The 22,658-nt window shown below is 46.8% G+C and overlaps 1 protein-coding gene across 5 annotated transcripts in view; it reads left to right on the plus strand.

The window, feature by feature from the left end:
• The window catches only part of lrp4 (low density lipoprotein receptor-related protein 4), a 437,607-nt gene that overhangs the window by 151,362 nt on the left and 263,587 nt on the right, over window positions 1-22,658 (plus strand). For all 5 annotated transcript variants that reach the window (XM_038808288.1, XM_038808284.1, XM_038808286.1 and 2 more), the window contains exon 2: window positions 18,069-18,221. In XM_038808288.1, the coding sequence (XP_038664216.1) occupies window positions 18,069-18,221 (153 nt within the window). The remainder of the gene's footprint in view (window positions 1-18,068; window positions 18,222-22,658) is intronic.

Here is a 22,658-nt window from a genome sequence, read left to right on the forward strand (position 1 = left end):
GTTCATATTTACATTTTGGTCAGGAGGGGGCCGTGTTCTGGACCATGGAACCTGCCTATTGATACAAGTTAATTGTGCAATGCAGAATTACACCACAATTGCAGTTCGTTTGGAGTATACAAAACTAATGGTTATGCGACTGAAATAGTGACCTATGAGCCGGGAGTTGAAATTTGAAATTGACTTTAAAAATGACCATTGATTGATGTAAAAACCCAATTTGTTCGTGGCGGTGGGGGGGAGTTGATTGAATCTTACTGCTCTCAGGGCACCTGGCGATGGCAATAGATATAATCTTACCAATGTTGCCCAAATCCCAGGATCTACTGAAAAGGACACTATTTTGGTGCCTTGCTGTCAGTCACTAGTTTTAAAGTTCTGTTTTAAGCTTCAATGCTATCCCCATTTGAGGCAATTGCATCAATGCGGGAGCAGTACTAGAGAAAGTGATAAATACATTCACCAGTTTATTGCTGAAGTGTGAATGTTCCCCAAGGGCTTGGTCAATAAAGCCTGAGCTGTACCACCCCAAAATCGATTTCCGGCCTGCCGCCCGTTAGTTTTCTCCCGATGCACGGGTCCAGCGACAATGTTTCAAAAGCAGATCGCCCTCAATGCTGGGGACCCGAAATAACAGCAGAAAAACGCTGGAAATACTCAGCAGGGCAGGCAAAGAGGGAAACAGAGTGAACCTTTTAGATTTGTGACCTTTCATCAGAACTGGGAAAAGCTAGAAGTTGTAATAGATCTTGAGCAAAGGAATGGAAGGCGAATGGGCAAAATAACAAGAGACATTTAGCCTTATTCCTAAATTAGAGTGGGAACAATCAGTTAGGATTACTGCTCTTTATCACTATCCAATGACTTTTGCTGGCGAACGTGTGTGTTAAATGTTTTTTGTTGGCCTATGATCCTCTGCACGGTTGAATAGCTTGCTGACAGAGGCTGAAATTCTCCAGCCATTCATTGATGGTGGGATTAGCTGGCGGGGGGGCGGGGGTAGAGAATCGTGCCGCCAGCAAACAACGCAGCCAAATTCTCGCTAGCAGAGTTAGCGGGGCGGACTCACAACGCAACGGAGAATCGAGGCCATATACTGCTCAGGATTAACGTGACGAATAACCACTTTTGCGCGTTAAATTGAGGCGTTTGGTGTCTCTGGAATTATATCCCAGTGGAAATTGATGGATTTTGGAGAAGAGTTAAATGGGCGGAAAGGACCCGACGGAGATTCAACGCAATTGAACTTTGTTTTGACCTTGATGGAGACCTGTAGCTTTTAAAAAGAAATGGGAACTCCAGTTAGTATCTGAAAAGCGCATGCAACAAGGTTTCATGTGTTAAACAAAAAACCTGGACTGTAAAAGAGTTAACTACCAAGTTTATGCTGTATTTTGTAAACACTTGTATTTTACACTTGGAAATCTCAAAACAACACTTCCTATTCTACTTTTAATTCCGCCCAAAAGCACCCTTATTGAGGGTTCCTTCATCTCTCCTGGGACCAAACCAAGGTTTGCCACAGCTTTCAGGAATTCTCTTTGATACTCCTCAGTGTTTTTGCTATTCTCCGAGGTATAGGATTTCTTGGGGTCCTTCCATGAGCAGCTAAGTGACCCTTTGACTCCCCTTAAACCTTCATGATTGTGGACCCCCCGTCTCCCTGAATTTGTCTCAGTGACCCCACCTCAGAAATACCTCTGATTTCAGATAGACGTCTGCCACTAGTCCCTGACTCCCTTGCCATTTCTGACGGATTCTCTCTGCCTGTTTCCAAGCTTCAGACATCAAACTGCCTGTTTCAAAGCTACTCTTAAGCTAATAGTTTCTTGGGAGGGGGTGAGGGGATATGGATAAACCCAAAACAAAAAGCTACCTCCCAGCATGGCGTACTTGGGATGTTTCACAGAGATCCAAACCAAGTAATTTTACCTTCAAAACACCTCTTTGATTCTGTGGTCCGTAAGAATGATTTAACTCCCAGCATCGCTGTAGTTACCCCCTTGTCTTCACCAAGACTCAGAAAGAGCTTCAGTCATTCTTTAGTGTTTTCCGACTTCCAATTCTGACCCTCATTAAATAAATGTAGCCTACCCTCTGAACCAGGTTTGTTTAACAGATTCTCACCCGGCCTTTTTGTTTCTCTCCAGTAAACAAACTTCAACCCTCCAGCCTAAAAGCTATACTCCAAGACATCCGAATCTTGAAATTAGACATTTTTGCAGCAACTTGTGATCGAAAGATTCCTTTAGTGTAATATTTTACCTTGCACCTTGCCAAAAAAGCACTCTCCATTATTCCCCTCAGACAAGTGCCTGCACATGGTCGACAATATGATATGGATGTTTTTAAATAACAAGCTCACTTCTATAAGTTTCCATATGGAATTATTTACTGAATATGGGTAGATTGGATGCCGACATTTTTGAATGAATAATCCAGTCAGAGGAGGCATCTCATTTCTTTTGTTGTCTTGGCAATTTAGATAATGAGGAACAATGTTCCTTTGAAATATTGGTTAAGGAACTCTGATTATGCTTCGTCTCGGTATTTTCTGAAGTAGAGCTTTGATCATCCGCTGGAATGAGCATGGGAAACCGCCGTTCAAAACATAATTCAAAGGACGTTGACTCAGTGTTTCTAGAAGCTCACACAGTGCACATCGAATCCATATCTCTTCCAACTCGAAAGTGCTTACTTCAGATCATTCCATTTTTCCACAGCACCCATGATACCAAAATCTCATCATGATTTTGGGTAACCACGTTCGAGTCCGAGGCGAGTGGATAGAGAGAAACTAGTTTTGTTGCAAAGTAATAAAATGCACAATACTCTTCAGATCCCAGCCAGGAAGAGTCTCCAAGTCTGGTGGACTTTTATATTAAAATCTATTACCCTGCCCCCACCAGCGGGACAGGTCGCACTCAATGAGTCTCACTAGGGGGACTAATTGCTCCGGGCCCGTAGGCCTCGTGCAGGTTATAACAATGATTTTGGATGATGGGCGGAGTTTTCCATTCAGCTCGTAGGCTGCCCATCTGGTTTTCCACTGCAGAGATTCCACCACTTTGTGCAGGAAAAGAATATGGAGGCGTGGCCTGTGCTGCCATGCTGATGGGTGGCACCGGAAGAAGCTGGCAGCCGGGAATCCTGAGATTGAAGGGTGCCCCAATCTCTGTATTGAAATAAAGGAACGCCGCCCCAACCCTCGATGGACATGCCCATATCGCCGTTTGCACTCGTGACGAATGCGGGTGCAAGATTACAGCGATAGGGTCTTTCCAAATCCAGTAATTCAACCTCAGCGAAGCTCCTGGACCTGTTGCCGTGCATTCATCTACATGTCCATAACTGCTGTCTACGTTTAATTAGACCCTTTAAAAAAATCTGGCTTCAATTGTACAATGTAGCCAACCTTCCTAAATATGCACGATTCTTTCTAATGTCACTCTAAGGATGTGATCGAACGGCCACACTGCGCCCGAAAAGCCCTAAGCCCTCTTGGCAGTGCCCAGGTGGCATTGCCACCTGCCATGGGCACTCCTAGCTTGCCAGGTTGCCACTGAAAAAGTGCCAAGCTGGCATTTTTTTGCACATTTGTGTCCAGGCCGGGGTGTTTGTGTTTGTGCACATTTGTGTTCACACCTTGCATGGTGTTTGGGGGGGGGAGGGGGAAGGGGGGGGGGGGGGCGGGAGCTGGGGTCCCTCCCATAGTGCATTTGGGGGGGTTCAGGGGTCACTTTGGAGGGCCTCAGAGATCGGGACACTATTTAAAAGTGGCGTCCCAATCTCTAGCTACACTGGGGAGTTTTGGCGAGAGGAGCTCCTCAGTGTACAACACGGGGCTATGTAAAGCCTCGGCCGCACGGTCCTCACTGAGGACCCTTTATACAACGCGGGTTGCGTTGTATAGCCATGTGTTTCTCGGCGCTGTGAGCGCCTGGAAACACGCAGCTAAACATGCTCACTGTGGAACTTTGGCTCATTTATTTGAATCGAGCCCTAAAACTGTTTAATTTAAAAATCAATGATTTATTTACACTACTTTCCTTATCCTAATTCAGGACCTAAATGCAGCTGTCTAAATGAGCCTGATAAGAAATAGGCCGTATTGTGTCAGAAAAACTTGTGTACCTATTTGCACTCAAATAATTTAAATTAAATCTCATAGGCGCGGACGAATTTTTCACAAGCTGACTTCAGTTTTTTCTGTTTATTTCATAAATGCTTTGTGAGCTTCTGGCCTTGAACTGAACCCAAGGTCATTAAGTAGCAACAAGGCTTCCAATGGGCCCCTTAACTATTCTCTCATCACATTGCCAAATGTTGGAAGGACACCCGTTTCTTCAAAGGCGATCCATTTGATCATGTTACCAGTGCAGCCCCAATTTTACGGGTGCTCGGCAGATACCCTTATTCACAAGCGGTCTCTGATTCTGGCTGCCAGCTCTAATCCTCTTTCTCGCCCGCTGAATGGAAACTGGTTAAATAAGCGGGCCAGAGCTCGGGATACGTGTGGTTAATGATGAGTTGTTGGCTTGTAATGGAACCTTCAGCAGCGAGGTGAAATGAGAAAGTATATAGTTTCTTTTGTCGTCGCTGGCAGTATTCATAAGGAAACGTGAAGCGAAAAGGCAAAAACTGACCATAAATTTGAAAAGCTTGACATGTTTAAGAGGACCTGCCAAAACTCCTGCTATCTCCGATTCTTTTGTACGGGTTCCAGTAAAGAATGCAGCGTGACAGGAAAGCATTCTCAGCCTAATCCATAATCAGTAACGTAATATTGCCGATTTAGTTGAAGGGGGCGATAAAAAAAGAAAAGATTACAAATCTGCTACTTTTCCAAATATATTTGTTCTTAAGGTTTTAAATTTTTTTTTAGAGTACCCAATTATTATTTTTCCCCAATTAAGGGGCAATTTAGCATGGCCAATCCACCTAACCTGCACATCTTTGGGTTGTGGGGGTGAAACCCACACAGACACGGGTAGAATGTGCAAACTCCACACGGACAGTGACCCGGAGCCGGGATCGAACCCGCGTCCTCAGCGCCGCTGTCCCAGTGCTAACCACTGCGCCACGTGCCACCCTGTTCTTAAGGTTTTTAATTGTCAAAGAATGAAAAGGTAGAATTTAAACCTCAACGAGAAATGCTAATTGGTTCAACATTATTGAGACACTTGGGTAACTTTCAAACCTGGTTTGAACCAAATTTCACAAGTTGTTTCTGATGTTTTTGATCAGAATACAGGATTCCTTTTGAACATCAAATACTGTGCAGCATTCAGCTTGCCGTGGCACAATACAAAAACGCGGAAAAGCGAGGGCACTTTAATTTTTGCTGAAAAGCGTTTTCTCTCAGGATGAGGTAGGTAAAGGAGAATTTTAAATCCAGTTGATCTCAAGCCCTTAGATTTATTTATTTCTTAATTGAGTTCAGTGACCTAGCTTGAACTACACTTGCTGACAGCCTGCTTCAGCTGGTGATTTTTCACTGTGTTTTATGACACGTGCCCTAAATTTTCCGAACCGCCTCACAAACTTGAACCTCTGCTCCCTTGGGTGGCACTGAAGGGAGTTGACGGGGGTGGAGCCCCGCATCGTCTCTGTTAGGGATGGTTCAGCAAATTCAATACGACTCAGGCACGTAACTGGACAGCAAAAGGGCTTCCCTGGGATCACGGAGACCCGGGGTGTAAATCCTGCCGGCTGAGAGCTGCCTGCCAATCGGAGGCCGGCAGCAACAGTGCCATCGGGAAGGCAGTGGCTGTTGCCAGTTTGACACCCACCCGAGGATGATGATCATCGCTGGATCCAAGGTCAGAAGTGAGCGATGGTGGGAGGGGGTTTGCAGGGCAAGGCTGTGCAGGGGATCAGTGGCAAGGGCTTGAGGGTGGCTGTCTGGGAGCCCACCCCTAGTTACCTCGATCAGGCTTTTGAATGAGGGATCTCCCCTATCCCAGGGAGCCGGCAATCAACGCGTGGCGTAGCTTGTCATGCTCCTTGCTTGGCGAGTCTCCACCTACTGCTCGGTTAATACCAGTGGTGGCAGAATGAGGTCCTTCAGTGAGCATTAATGGCTGACTGAAGGGCCTCAATTGGGAGGAGGACAGGATGACCATCCACAGGCCTTTGCGCCATGGACTTAATTGGGATGGACACGGGAAGGCCATGTGGCCCCAAACAGATTAAGTCCTCCAATCTCATTAAATGTCACCCCCACAACCAAACCCATCATAGGGAAAGGGCACAACTTTCTGCCCCTTGTCTTTCTGCTCTTGCATTGCTGAAAGTATCAACTTACTTTATCCTCTTAATTATCTTGTATAACTCCATCTGTCAGATCTCCCAGGCATTTCTTCTTGAGTCTCAAAGTCCCTAGCCTACCTCATCGCCATTGCTGTGAGACAAGATATCAACTCCAATGCTTTTATTTGTATTGTCTTTTATGTTGAGGTATCCAGAACTGCCAGCAATAGATCAGGTAGGATTTGACCAGGGCACTGTGCAATATCACCATGACCGCTGGAGATCAGAGATCTGCTCACTGGCACCGAAATCCAATATTGTGTTGGCTGTGTTCTCAGAAAGTAGCATATTAATAATCTTCTGCTTTCCCTTCAAATAAATCACCAACACTGTATCAGCAGCAGCTAAGGGTAATGCAGGGAATTACTTCATTCCAACACTGTGCCTGACTGGGACATGGAACAAAAGCTTCTAGGATAGCAGAAGGTTTGGCAAACTCTCTCAGACATGTCAGTCTTGAAAAATTGATGTTCTTTTGTATCTTCTTTTATGTTGCTGAGTGAATGCAGGCGGCAGGAACAAAGGAAAATATACACATTTTTAATCCCACCTTCCCCTCGAGAGGAGGCATCATGCTTTTCACATTGGAAATTTCTGGCAACCTTTGTTTCTTGGAAGAGCAGCAACAGCAGCTGCCTTACCCGTGAAGACTGCACTGGACGTTATTACACCCGGCTTGAGGGTTATCCCACCTACTGTTTCCAACTAAGGAGCAGTGCCTGCGGAAGCTGTGATTTTCAGATCACAGAGTTACATCACGTGCAGTCAGGATAGCTCATCACCTCACCACAGGCAGCCTCCTCACTACTGCCTCACCACAGGAGGCCTCCTCACCACCACCACCACAGGCAGCCTCCTCACTACTGCCTCACCACAGGAGGCCTCCTCACCACCACCACCACAGGCAGCCTCCTCCCTACCACCACCACAGGCAGCCTCCTCACTACCATCACCACAGGCAGCCTCCTCCCTACCACCACCACAGGCGGCCTACTCACCACAGGCAGCCTCCTCGCCACCACCACCACAGGCGGCCTACTCACCAACACCACCACAGACAGCCTCCTCCCTACCACTACCACAGGCAGCCTCCTCACCACAGGCAGCCTCCTCACCACCACCACCACAGGCAGCCTCCTCACCACCACCACCACAGGCAGCCTCCTCCCTACCACCACCACAGGCAGCCTCCTCCCTACCACCACCACAGGCAGCCTCCTCCCTACCACCACCACAGGCAGCCTCTTCCCTACCACCACCACAGGCAGCCTCCTCACTACCAACACCACAGGCAGCCTCCTCACTACCAACACCACAGGCAGCCTCCTCACCACAGGCAGCCTCCTCACTACCACCACCACAGACGGCCTCCTCACCACTGCCTCACCACAGGCAGCCTACTCACCATCACCACAGGCAGCCTCTGCACCACCACCACAGACGGCCTCCTCACCACTGCCTCACCACAGGCAGCCTACTCACCATCACCACAGGCAGCCTCTGCACCACCACCACAGGCAGCCTCCTCCCTACCACCACCACAGACGGCCTCCTCACCACAGGCAGCCTCCTCACCATCACCACCACAGACGGCCTCCTCACTACCACCACCACAGGCAGCCTCCTCCCTACCACCACCACAGGCGGCCTCCTCACCACAGGCAGCCTCCTCCCTACCACCACCACAGGCAGCCTCCTCACCACAGGCAGCCTCCTCGCCACAGGCAGCCTCCTCACCACAGGCAGCCTCCTCGCCACCACCACCACAGGCGGCCTACTCACCAACACCACCACAGGCAGCCTCCTCACCACAGGCAGCCTCCTCACCACAGGCAGCCTCCTCACCACAGGCAGCCTCCTCACCACAGGCAGCCTCCTCACCACCACAGGCAGGCTACTCTGCCAGTGGCCATTATGCTCACAATTCTCTGGCACGGGATCAGGTTGACACTGGCAGCATCTGTCAGGCAGGAAAAAAAGTCTGAAACAGTCTCAATGATGCGTTGTTCTGTACAGTCAATGATTTCATCACTTCCCGTGGCAGTAATGTAACAGACCCCCATAATTGTACAGTGGAAGGGCTCCTTAAGGTTCAGACAACCATTAATTATAACCACGTGTTCATACCTTTTGATCAAGACCTGCACCTGTGTCAGGAGGAAACACGTTCCACTCTGTCGATTTCTCAGCATATTTGCAACCAGCAGAACTTTACAATGGAAACTATCTTCCGTTCCCCGGGTTATTTTGTTTTGTTTGAGGCCAGCAAGTGCCTGAGTAGTTTTCAGGAGAAAGTATTCAGGCTGTCCTGTGTAGTCACTGGCCGATGGTACTGATAGTGTTACCTAGAGCATCAATTAAATACCAGTGAAACAAGATCCATTCATTGTGCACAGCGGTGCCTTGTGCAAGTAACGGAGAAAGTGCCTGGATTGGTCCAACAGTGTGCTGCAAGCCTTCTTCTTGGGAAGCCCCTCGGGATCAAGGATGACGTGATTGCACTCTGGGTCGATGGGCTCTGAGAAGTCTGATAAGCCCAATGTGTGATCTCCAGAGTCTGCCACATGCAGGGCCAAGTGGTGCTCAACGGGTTGGGTTGGTGGAGGTTTGCGCACTCCCTCCGACATCTCAACTTCGCCTCTCCATGTTCCTGGTGAAGTCAATTTGTACATATTCTTTGCCTTCCCAAATGAATCTTCTCCATTTTAATCAAGTCACAACTCAGGGACGCCCGTGGGTTTGTGGGGACCTTTGACCTCTTGGGATCCTTTGAAGTCGTCCACCAAAGCAGGCATTTTCAAAGTCGGGGGCGCGACCCGCAGGTGGGTCGCGGGCGGATGTCGGGAGGGTCGTGGAACCGTCTTGTCGTGGCGCTCCCGATTGCGCAAATTTGCGCGCAACAGCCGCAGCAGCCGGCTTTTAACAATGCCGGCTACTGCGGCCTTCAAAAAGGCTGTGACTATATGAAAAAAAATGCTGCTGCACTGCGCATGCGTGTCCGCTCATCGGTTTGCATGAGCAGAGTTTTGCGCCTGCACACCGATGAGCGGGCACGCATGAGCAGTGCGGCCGCATTTTTTAAAAATATAGTCACAGCCTTTTTGAAGGCCGCTCGCAGTCGGAATTGTTAAAAGCCGGCTGCAAAAAGTTTGGGGAGAATGATGTGATCGGTTGCTTTCTGAACTTTGATGCTGATGAAGTGGAAGTCACTTACTCCAAGAATGGTCAGGATCTGGGTGCCGCGTTTAAGATTGGGAAACAGAGTCTCGCTGACAGAGGCTTATTTCCGCAAGTTCTGTGCCACAATTGTGCTGTGGAGCTTAACTTTGGACAGATGGAGACTCCATACTTTCCGACACCGGAAGGCTTCCCCTTTATCCAATAGGTTCCAACAGGAGGAGCGTGTATGAGGGCCAAAGGGGCTGGTTTAGCACAGGGCTAAATCGCTGGCTTTTAAAGAAGACCAAGGCAGGCCAGCAGCACGGTTCAATTCCTGTGCCAGCCTTCCCGAACAGGCGCCGGAATGTGGCGACTAGGGGCTTTTCATAGTAACTTCATTTGAAGTCTATTCATTTCAAAGGGACCCAAAATCATTTCCTCCATTTTGTCAGCAGGAAACATGGTAAGAGAAAATGGTGGGTCGCGAAGGTCAGCCGGCATGGGCCACGAAGGGTGGCCGGCGTGGGTCGCAAAGCTCGGCCGGCGTGGGCCATGAAGGTCGACCGGCGTGGGTTAGCGAAGGTTGGCTGGCGTGCATCCTGAAGTTTGGCCCGTTGGTAAAAATGGGTCCCCCCAGTTTGAAAAACACTCCCCTAAAGTGTTTCTGCTGTCTTTTCAGACAATTGTTTTCTTTTTCAGCCAATTGGAAGGTCCCAGTCGCTACAGCACCAGTTAGCTTGATAAGTTAATACAGATGGGATGATCAATCAGTGGACCTTCCCATTGAATGGCTTCATATTACACAAAAAACATTGGGGGAGCTCCTTAATATCATTGTAAACACTTCTTTAGAGGAATAGTTGCTTACTCAGTAGCTGCCAGTTCTTTGTTACGGGTAGACTGTTGACTGCCTGAAACTCTATTAGCCTTTGCCATCTCTTCTAACCCTAAAACTGAAGTAAGTCAACAGTAAATTAAATGCAACATGATGGTTTGAAAAAGTAAAAGAACAGCGAAGAAAATGTACAATAGCGTTATTTTTGTAACAAATGATTATTCCTGTAATACTCAATTGAAATGTTAACGCTGCAGCTAGCTCCCGTAATTATCCCGTTGTGTTCATTTTTGCTCCAGTGTAGCTGGAAACTGCAGGAACCTGCTTCACGCATTGTCGACTTTTAATAGAATTTAACCACCGCATTGCGGTCTTCATTGTTCATTTCTTCTGCGGACTTTAACCTATAAAGTTCTGTTCGCCCTTCACTGAGAAGTCTTGCTGAAGCCTCTGTAAGCTTCAAATTGTGGTCATTTTGAAGTTCTCCCTGAAGGGTGTTTTTGCTGATATTCCAGTTTCTGAAGTTTTCAGATGCATTGAACTAAACAAAAAAGGGTCAAGAATACAAATTCCATTCATAAACAAAAAGGACAGATATAAGTTTAAGTGTAACTACATTTGGATTGCAGCTTTTCCAACCAAAATTAAGTTTGCTTTTCAACACTGTTCCCATGTGGGCTCCATGTTGGGGTTTGGAGTTGAAATGTTGGAGTTCCATGCAATGTTTGGGTTTGAATGTTATTTTTATTGCCGTCTTGGATGTGGCTTGCCCTTCTGCAGATGAGTTACAATATGTTAGAGCATTCCATCTCCCGGGATGGGAAATCGGGAAGAGAAAGGGATGTCGTTAATGGAAATGAAGAGTGAGTTGTTTATGGGCAACACTGAAAGTGGTCAAAGAGAAATATGTCATTTGGTTTCGTCACCCCAAAGTGAAATGGAAAGACAATGTGAGAAGTTAAAGGGTCCACGAGCTCACACCCTGCCACACTTTCTTGCTACAAATGGCCACGATGCACCCTTGGTTATTACTGTAATTCACTGATGTAAGTGGTTGAGAGCTCTCAGGTTGTAAAAACCATCTGAAATGTTTTAACAAGTTCATTTCCTGCCAAACAGGTAGATTGGAAAATGTTACTTTGGATTCATGTGACGACTGTAATGACCTTTAACTGCAGAGCGGCCTTTAACAATATGGTCTTATCAAACTTGACTTTAATCAAAAAGCAATGTGTTAAAGAATGGATGAACTGGATGATAATATGGGGCGGACTTTTACAGCTGCATTGCAAGCAGAGAGGGATGTGTGTGTGTGTGTGGGGGGGGGGGGGCTGGGAGCCGGTCAAGACTCCATTTTATTTGTCAGCAGCAGATGATCCCGTAAAATTCCACCCGTGGAAACAACATTTAAAGAGCTGAAAATACACCACCGGTCTATTATGCTTTTGCAGATTTTCAGCAGCGTTTTTCTTGATGTTCTGACTGCCGATTGTGTCAGCGCGCTCTCTCCTATTGGCGAGCAAGGTACAATATCTTGTAGTCTTAATTACAATAAGCAATTAGGAAGGCAAACATCATGTTGGCATTTATTACAGAGGTATTGGTGCAGGCATGAAGAGGTCTTGCTACGATTGCACAGGCTTTTGATGGAGATCACATCTGGAGTACTGTGGCAGTTTTGGTCTCCACACTTAACGGGTATACTTGCATTGGAGGGAGTGCAGTGAAGGTTCATTAAGTTGGTCCCTGGGATGAGAGGGGTTGGCCTATGATGAGAGGCTGAGTAAATTGGGCAGATCTTCTCTGGAGCTTAGAAGAATGAGTAGTGATTTCATAGAATTTACAGTGCAGAAGGAGGCTATTCGGCCCATCGAGTCTGCACTGGCCCTTGGAAATGGCACCCTACTTAAGCCCACGCCCCCACCCCCAGTAACCCGACCTAACCTTTTGGACACTAAGGGGCAATTTATCATGGCCAATCCACCTAACCTGCACATCTTTGGACTGTGGGAGGAAACCAGAGCACCTGGAGGAAACACACACAGACACGGGGAGAAAGTGCAAACTCCACACAGTCACCCAAGGCGGAATTGAACTTAGGTCCTTGGAGCTGTGAGGCAGCAGTGCTAAGCCACGTACCGCCCCCTTGTGCCACCGTGCCGCTTCTCATTGAAACATAGAAATTTAGGAGGGGGCTGATAGGGCCAACGCTGAAAGATAGTTTCTGCTGGTTGGGGAATTTAAAACATGGGAGCATATTGCGAGCATAGATGTTTTTTAAAATACACATTTTTGAGGAATATTGTGTTCTGCAAAGAAGCGTGTGTGTATATAAATGATTTAATTGAGCTGGGGATAGGTTAATAGAGGAAAGTTGTCAGGGAAGGTTGAGAGACAAAAGGGGTAAAGGTGTTAAGTGCGTGCATTTGTAATAAGAGACCATGCTGAAGTGGATTTATAAATAAATAAGTTGGGTTTAGAAATTTGCATTAGGAAATAGGTAAGGACTTGGCTATTAAATTTCAAAGCAGCGTAAGGGACTTTTATAAACAAGGTTATTAAATTTTATTTCACCTGAAAGAGGAGGTAATCGGAAATCATGAAAGATTTTTATATTTTGGAGATGTTGATTTCAAATAAATCCTGCAGATCTATGCTGATAATTCTGAATCTCACCTAAGCTATGATTCCTCATGCTGAACGTACCATGCAGACGAATTAGACTAAAGACTGTAGGCATTATTTCACCTGAGGAAGGGGCAGTGCTCCGAATGCTAGTGTTCGAAACAAACCTGTTGGATTTTTACCTGGTGTTGTAAGACTTCTTAAAAAGATCAAGGAGAAATGGGAAGCGGAGTTGGGAGGGGAGATCAATTGGGGAGTATGGAGCGAGGCACTGCGAAGGGTAAACGGGACCTCCTCTTGTGCAAGGATGAGCCTGATACAGTTTAAGGTGGTGCACAGGATGCATATGACTCGGGTGAGAATGAGTGGGTTCTTTCAGGGGGTAGCAGATGATGTGTGAGAGGTGTGGGCGGGGGCCAGCGAATCACTCGCACATGTTTTGGGGTTATGAAAAATTGGGAAGATTCTGGGCGGGAGTGTTCGCGGTCTTAGCCAGGATAGTGGAGGAGGGAGTGGACCCGGACCCTTTGGTGGCGATATTTGAGGTTTAAGAGAAGCCGGAACTCATGGAGAGGAGGAAGGCCGATGTCTTTAGACACAGCAAAATCCTTTTCACAGTGGTACATGAGCAGAAAATGGTGTGAGTTCTGCATAGTCGATGCATCAATTGTGGAGCGAAGAGACAAGTTAGCATCATAGATATAGATCTTTCCTCAAAACTGAAAATTAAACAGGAATAGAATACGGGGAATGCAGTGGCACTGAAGTATATAGACAGAGTAGCCTGGACTCTACTGACTGACTAGTAAGTTTCAGTTGGGACAACAAAGGGGATTCTATTCTTCTCAATGTGTTCCCTCCTTATCCATTCCAGAGCCCATTTAATTGTGATTTTTTTTTCTCAGCATTTATTTTTATTTATCTGGTCAGTGTGGAGAAACACTAACTTACTCGCCAGGAAGCTGTTCCTCCATTTAAGATTGAGCAATCTCTTCACTCGCAGGTTGCGAATCTTTAGGATTCTCTGCCCCCAGAGTGTCGTGGACACCTGGTTGCTAAGTTAGAAGACCGAGATTGATTGATTACTGGGCGCCAAGTGAATCAAGGCACTTGGGGATAAGGCAGAAAATTGGAGATGATGTATGCGTTCGGCCATAAACTTATTGAACGGTGGAGGAGGCTCGAGGGACTGTATGGCTCACTCTGGCTCCTGCTCCGATATGTTCTTATATTCCTCGGCTTTCTACAATCATGACAATTGTTGGTGAAGGGCTAATGATACATTTGGCTACACAAATGGCTTGGGGAGCAGGGAGGCGACAATCAGACAAGTTTCAGGCGTCTATATGGCATTGGTTGCCACCAGATTACCCAGCTTCACAGAAGGCTAGATGTAACTCATTTGTATTTACGTCAGCTAGGCTTTAAAAAACCCTTATTTGTGTTATGTGGGTGTCACTGACAAGGGCAGGGCAGTATTTGTTGCCCATTTTACCCCCTGTGTGACATTATGAATCCTCTGATTATGATAAATGTACAGAACTGTAAGGGTTAATGTTATGTCCAAATCAACTACTAGACGGAGCTAGATGCAGAACTATATGAAGCATCGATGCTAAGCCTTCTGGGAGAGAGTGTTGAGGAGAAGGCTAGAAGACAGACTGTCGGAAAGATAGGGGCGCGATTGTCCGAGACCCGTGCCGTGCAGGAGAATCGCTGCAACCGCTCCCCGACGCCGGTGCACGATTCTCTGAGGTGCGAGGAATCGGCGCCATTTACGCCGGCGCGTTTGGCGCGGCCCTGGCTGCGGGCCGCTGGAATCGGCAGGGCCACCGATTCTCCGGCCCGGCTCCGACAGGACAGAGTCTCGCCGGCGCCGTTCACCCCTGGTCGCTGCCAGTGGAAACTCTGCGGGAACGCTCGGGGGGCGGCCTGTGGGGGTGGGGGGGAGGTGGATCTTTCACCCGGGTTGGGGGGGGCGGGGAAGGCTCCGATGGGGTTGGGGTCTGGCCCGTGATCGGGGCCCACCAATCGGCGGGCCGGCCTCTCACCCACTTCCTGGTGCGGCTGGCCCCTAAACACCGACCCCATGTTGAGTCGGGGCTGGCGCGTAAGAAGTTCCGCGCGCATGCACAGGATGGCGCGGCCCAACTGCGCATGCGCGGGTTAGCGCGGCGCCAGAGGCTGGAGCGGCGTGAACCGCTCCAGCGCCGTGCTGGCCCCCTGTGGAGGCCAGAATATGTCGTGCCCGGGCCCTGTTCCACGCCGTCGTGAAACGCGAACACTTGGCCTCAATATCGGAGAATCGCGTCCAGTGTGAGTGAGAGCAGATCATATTATTGTATTAATGTAGAGATTAGTAGTAGATGAGTGTAGATTGTATGTTTATTATCAACTGTTTATTACATAGGAGTAAGTGTTGAATCCAATTAAGTAGAGTAAATATATCTTTAGCTTTGTTTAATATAAAAGCTAGCTGTGGTCTTTGTGAACACGATGCCAAACATCCTCGGATTAGCACCACAAAGAACATCACACCCTGGAGAGCCAGTACTGTCTTGCACATACTAGTGCACAGTTGGAGCATTTACTGTGGGCCCGGCTAAGTTTGTTTGCATTTGTTTCATAATCAAATTCAAGGGGCCAGCTAGCAATGGGACAAGTGCTGCACCTTTATTTGCCCTCCATGGCTCCTTCCTGCCATGTTTGACCTCCCAGAATACCGAGGAGCTTCCTGCTCCAACCAGCAAGATAGTGACAGGCCCCAACATGGCTGCCGCCTGCTGTTGCTACTCCTAGTACCTGCAGGCGCTCGTCGCCACTCATTGGGAACTGTACTCGTCTCCGTCCAACTGGACAATAGCACCGAGAGATCACTTTGCAAATTGAAGCAATTTAGACGTGGGTTTGGGACCCGGAACGTTTCTAGGTGCCGGGTTTGAGACTCTGAATTCATCCATATGTCATATTCCAGCCCCTAGAATCAGCTGGTGCAATATTTTAACCAATTGCAGCATCTTGTTCATAAATACCTCTTACTATCCTGAGTACAATGAGATCGGTAAGAGCTGTGTAAACTGAATTATAAAGAGTTCATCCTGACATGTTGAATTTGTGTAAACACAGCGCAGCTGACAGCAGGAACAGGCCATGTTTATCTTTCTTCACCGTTTGGCAAATTTACTCCAATAGAATATCAAGTTGTGCCTTTGGTGTCTGTCTTTCAATTTTACTGTTGACTACTTGGACCGAACTGAGATGCAGTGGCAGAAACTCACAGAATTTGTGAACGGAAAAAAGTTAAATCTTTGTCTTTTTTCTAAAAGCTGTAACTGCCCACAGTGAAAGCACAATTTGTAGAAGATTGTTTTTGAGATTAAAGACCATATCCATTTCATTTCCTGTGGAAAACTCTTTCTAAATGGTAGCAGATTCAAAGTAATGGACAGCTTTAAAGAAATCTGGAGCGCATTTACTGTATAGAATCCTCTTCTTTTACAATGAAGGTTCTGTGCTATCATTGCGACTACTTTCTACAATTCAATTTGCAATTGCTTGAAATGTCAACTTTCTGTCATAATATTTTGCAAGGGTGGGCGCTATCGGGCATAAAAACAGAAGGTTCTGTTGAGAAACCTCAGCAAGTCTGGCAGCATCTGTGGAGAGAGAAACCAAGTTAACATTTTGAGTCCGAAGGAGAGTCACATTGGACTCAAAACATTGGCCTGTAACAAAGAACAAAGAAAATTACAGCACAGGAACAGGCCCTTCAGCCCTCCCAGCCTGCGCCGATCCAGACCCTTTATCTAAACCTGTCGTCTATTTTCCAAGGATCTACTTCCCTCTGTTTCCCGCCCGTTCATATATCTGTCCAGATGCATCTTAAATGATGCTATCATGCCCGCCTCTACCACCTCCGCTGGTAAAGCGTTCCAGGCACCCACCACCCTCTGCCTCAAATACTTTCCAGGCACATCTCCCTTAAACTTTCCCCCTCTCACCTTGAAATCGTGTCCCCTTGTAATTGACACCCCCACTCTTGGAAAAAGCTTGTTCCTATCCACCCTGTCCATACCTCCCATAATTTTGTAGACCTCAATCAGGTCCCCCCTCAACCTCCGTAGCTTCCTCAGACTGGTAATCGCTGGCGAATTACCACTCCGTGGGAACTTAAGTTCGCTGCGATTGCAAAGCCCTTGACTCGCCCAATCTTCCTCACTCAGGCCAGGTAATAAGAGCAGCAAAACTCACCCCCAGCTCCAGCCGCGTGGATTATATTTCTAAAAGTTAAAATGTCCAACTTCCAGAGCAATGGCCTATAACTTATTTCAAGGCGCTGAAATAAATTTAAGGTGGCGTCAGACTGGTATACTAGAGTTAGACGGCAGTACGTCTCGTTTAAACCCAACCCATATTTTTGTTACCTCTTCTGTACAAGTAATAAAACTGTAATAAAACCATAATGTGAGATTCAAATGACTGTAATGAGCATTAGTGGACGCCACCTCTTTGAACTTTCCTACAAAGCGGTTTATTATGTGAGCATAAACCTACATGTTTTGTTTATTGAAGCTTGCTGTTACTGGCGGTTTCTGATACTTGTTCTTTGAAAATGAGAAGGTTTAACTGGCATCTGATTCTCACCTGGAATCTCATAGAGATTACAAAATGGAAACAGACTGTTAAAATCAACTGGTCTGTTTTGGCATTTATCCTCCACCCAAGCTGTAATTCTAATCCTGTACACTGAAGACCCGGCTAATAAATGTATCGCTGAGCAATTCTGGTATTTGACCTTTTATCTTTTTCAAAATGTGTTCATGGGTTGAGGGCATCGCAGGCTGGGTCAGCATGTGTTGTCCAGCAACCCCAGTGCTGTGGATCTGGAGTCACATATAGGCCAGGTAAGGATGATAGATTTCCTTCCCGAAAGGACATTAGTGAACCAGCCGAGACTTTTAATTCCCAGGCGTTTACTGAATTCAAACTTCACCGCCTGCCGCGGTGGGATTCGGGTTGGGGGACCCCAGAGCATTGCTCGGGGGTCTCTGGATTTACTAGTCGAGCAACTATCCAACACGGCCACTGCCTCCCCCTTCCATTGTATTCACAAGGATTATTTTTTGTGTCTGTGCAGGTGTGATAGGATCGGGAAGTACTGAATGCGCATGCGGCAGGAATCATTTCACATGCACAGTGAGTGCCTTTGGAGAGTGCACCTGTATACCTGCCCAGTGGCAATGTGACGGGGACAATGACTGTGGAGACCACAGTGATGAAGATGGCTGCAGTAAGTAACATTCAGACCTCATTTGGGTTAAATCTTGCTGTTGAGTTAACTTGTTGCCGTGGTTTTGGGAAAGTTATTGCCGCAGTTGATTTCTCTCTCTCTCTTTCTCCTTTTCAGTCTTCAATTATTATTTTGGTAATGTACTCTTTTGATAGCTATTCTCCTGTGAATGTTGATGACAGCGTGCTGTATATCATCAAAAATAATCAAACGCTTTGGAATTTAAATTTGTAATTGCATTATATCCAATACACCAAGAATGCCATAAAGGGAGTAGACTCAGAGATGGTAAGTGGCGCACAAAATGGACAGCTAAGTAGCTCTTTGTTATCATGACTTGTGACATGATTATGTTTTGTATGATTTGGGATTCAACACTGTGGGGGACCCAACACCCAGGTGCGCAATTTAAAAAAAAAAGCCGAATATTAAGTTATGAGGAAGAAACTATATCAAACCCATTGATGATTCTGAAATTCCTTGAAAGGGGTAAAAGGCAGGCATTAAACAACGACCAGCAAAAGTAGCCTCAAAAAACGGTGACCTCGAATGGATTGGCAAGATGATCAATATAAAATAAGAAAGAGAAATGAGCTTCGCAAATCCCGCAGGAAAGAGTGTCAGACGGCACTGGAAAGACACAAGGAACCTCGGAAGCATATTGAAAAGATTGCCCCAGATTGCAAAGAAGAACTTAGGATAGCTGAGGGCACTTCACTCCATGAGAAGAAATTCTGCAAAGCTAAGAAGGCAATTGGGAAGAGTTGAAAACCTTGAAGACTGCTCATGGTGATGGGAGTTGACATGAGCGCAGGATAGTAAATGTTTCCATTGGTTACTGCCTCGGAATCTGAAAGCTGTAGTCACGTCCTCCATTAGAGAAGATGATCAAGACAATTCAGACTTTTGTGTGAGGTGAAGAATGGGCAAAAAGCGTTCAAAACAATCAAATTCCCAAGGAGGAAGGTTATCCATTCCAGGACGCAGACAATGATCAGGGATGAAATATAAGGTTCTAACAATGATGTGCATTTGGTTCTGGCTACTGAATCAGGGGAAGATACTTTTGCTTCCTTTGCTGTTGAAGAGCCATGTCTTGACTTGAGAATCTGACAACGCATGGATGTAGGAGCAAAACCTGAAGAAGCAGAAGGTTTTCACCTTGAGAGAAAGCTAAATAGGCCAAAGTTACTCGGCTTCAAACTGAGTTCGGCAGAATTGTTTTGAGAGTTTTTTTTGGAAAATTCACGTATATCTTCTTCACCCTTCTGGCCATTGATTTGTGCTCAGAGTTACCCCAAATGACTCATCTCAGATTGTGAATTTATTAGGAAAGCAGTTTGGAACTACACCTCCTACACCAACATGCTGCATCACTGAATCAAGACAGGTAACCGTTAAACATGGTGTACTTGAACAGATTTCTGGGCGGGCTTTTCAATTTCCTGTGCCCCGCACATAAAGGGGGAGACAGTGGTGTAGTGTCAATGCTGCTGGGCTAGTAATCCAGAGGCCCAGGCTAATTCTCTGGATGGGGGTTCAACTCCCACTACCGCAGCTAGGGAAATTTAATTTCAAATAATAAAGTAACCTGGAATATAAATTGATCTCCGTAATGGTGACTGAGAAACTATCTTTGGTTGTTGTAAAAACCCATCTGGTTCATTAATGTCCTTTAGGCAGGGAAATCTGCTGTCCTTACCTGGTCTGGCCTACTCCAGATCCATTGCTATGTGATTACCTCTTCATTGCTCTCCAGGCTAATTACGGTTGGGCAACACCTGGTGGGCTTGCCAGTGATTGATTTCATTTTTTCGAGTACCCAATCCATTTTCTCCAATTAAGAGGCAATTTAGGGTGGCCAATCCACCTATCCTGCACATTTTTGGGTTGTGGGGGCGAAACCCACGCAGACACGGGGAGAATGTGCAAACTCCACACGGTCTCCAGAGCCGGGATTGAACCAGGGACCTCGGCGCCGTGAGGCCGCAGTGCTAACCCACTGCACCAACGTGCTGCCCTTTTGCCAGTGATGCCCAGATCCCACAAATAAATATTTTAAAAAACAAACTCTTGCAAGAAATGCGCCAGTAAAACCCTTCCCACTTCCACTGAGCAGCATGGTGGCACAGTGGTTAGCACTGCTGCCTCACAGCACCCGGGATCCAGGTTTAATTCCAGCCTTGGGTGACTGCGCGGTGTGTACACGTTCTCCCCGTGTGTGCGTGGGTTTCCTCCGGGTGCTCCGGTTTCCTCCCACAGTCCAAAGATGTGCAGGTTCGGTGGACTGGCCATGATAAATTGCTCCTTAGTGACTGCAGATGTGCTGGCTAGGTGGGGTTACGGGGATAGGGCGGGGGGAGTGGGCCGAGGCGGGGGTGCTCCTTCGGAGGGTTGGTGCAGACCTCGTGGGTTAGATGGCCTACTTCTGCATGATAGGAATTCTATGTTCATCCAGGTGACCCTTTATCATGTGAACACTTGGATAGGTTTGAACAGGATGGGCAAGGGGTAACGGAGACATTGATTCTCTTGCTGACTTGGACACAACTGGAATGAGGTTATTTTATCATCCCTCCAGCGTATAAGGGGCTGGTTTAGCTCACTGGGCTAAATCGTTGGCTTTTAAAGCAGACCAAGCAGGCCAGCAGCACGGTTCCATTCCCGTACCAGCCTCCCCGGACAGGCGCCAGAATGTGGCGACTAGGGGCTTTTCACAGTAACTTCATTGAAGCCTACTCGTGACAATAAGCAATTTTCATTTCATAACAGTTTGCTCACCTCCTCCCAATCTCCATTGGTTTAATTAAAACTGTTACATCTCTTAACCGTTTCCAGTTCTGAAGAAGGCCATTGGCCTGAAGTTCGAACTCCGTTTCTCGTTCCATGGATGCTGCCTGGACTGCTGAATGTTTCCAGCATTTTCCTTTCTTATTTCAGATTTCCAGCATGGACAGTATTTAGCTTTCATCCTCTTCTCCTCTGTTCATTATATTTCTACCAGTTAAGATCCCCACTGATTTAAGAATTGAACCCTCGGATTTTCTGCTCCATACGAATTAAATAATCTATAATATAAAATAATATATAAAGGGGGAATAGACTCTGCTCAGCACTGGGGAATTAAACCACCATAGGTGCAAGGAGAATGGCGGAGGACCAATCTGTCTGAGCGTGGGCCCCCATCGGACTTCAGAAACTTCCTTTGGCCTCATCTCTTTGAACAGGCCCAGTCTTGTTGGCAAAATTCTAGAATCCATCGTTAAGGATAAGATTTCTAAATTCTTGGAAGTGCAGGGTCGGATTAGGACAAGTCAGCATGGATTTAGTAAGAGGAGGTCGTGCCTGACAAACCTGTTAGAGTTCTTTGAAGAGATAACAAATAGGTTAGACCAAGGAGAGCCAATGGATGTTATCTATCTTGACTTCCAAAAGGCCTTTGACAAGGTGCCTCACGGGAGACTGCTGAGTAAAATAAGGGCCCATGGTATTCGAGGCAAGGTACTAACATGGATTGACGATTGGCTGTCAGACAGAAGGCAGAGAGTTGGGATAAAAGGTTCTTTTTCGGAATGGCAACCGGTGACAAGTGGTGTCCCGCAGGGTTCAGTGTTGGGGCCACAGCTGTTCTCTTTATATATTAACGATCTAGATGACGGGACTGGGGGCATTCTGGCCAAGTTTGCCGATGATACAAAGATAGGTGGAGGGGCAGGTAGTATTGAGGAGGTGGGGAGGCTGCAGAAAGATCTAGACAGTTTAGGAGAATGGTCCAAGAAGTGGCTGATGAAATTCAACGTGGGCAAGTGCGAGGTCTTGCACTTTGGAAAAAAGAATAGAGGCATGGACTATTTTCTAAACGGTGACAAAATTCATAATGCTAAAGTGCAAAGGGACTTGGGAGTCCTAGTCCAGGATTCTCTAAAGGTAAACTTGCAGGTTGAGTCCGTAATTAAGAAAGCAAATGTAATGTTGTCATTTATCTCAAGAGGCTTGGAATATAAAAGCAGGGATGTACTTCTGAGGCTTTATAAAGCACTAGTTAGGCCCCATTTAGAATACTGTGAGCAATTTTGGGCCCCACACCTCAGGAAGGACATACTGGCACTGGAGCGGATCCAGCGGAGATTCACACGGATGATCCCAGGAATGGTAGGCCTAACATACGATGAACGTCTGAGGATCGTGGGATTATATTCATTGGAGTTTAGGAGGTTGAGGGGAGATCTAATAGAAACTTACAAGATAATGAATGGCTTGGATAGGATGGACGTAGGGAAGTTGTTTCCATTAGCAGGGGAGACTAGGACGCGGGGGCACAGCCTTAGAATAAAAGGGAGTCACTTTAGAACAGAGATGAGGAGAAATTTCTTCAGCCAGAGAGTGGTAGGTCTGTGGAATTCATTGCCACAGAGGGCGGTGGAGGCCGGGACATTG

Source organism: Scyliorhinus canicula, chromosome 9, assembly GCF_902713615.1.
Source record: "Scyliorhinus canicula chromosome 9, sScyCan1.1, whole genome shotgun sequence".
Taxonomy (NCBI): domain Eukaryota; kingdom Metazoa; phylum Chordata; class Chondrichthyes; order Carcharhiniformes; family Scyliorhinidae; genus Scyliorhinus; species Scyliorhinus canicula.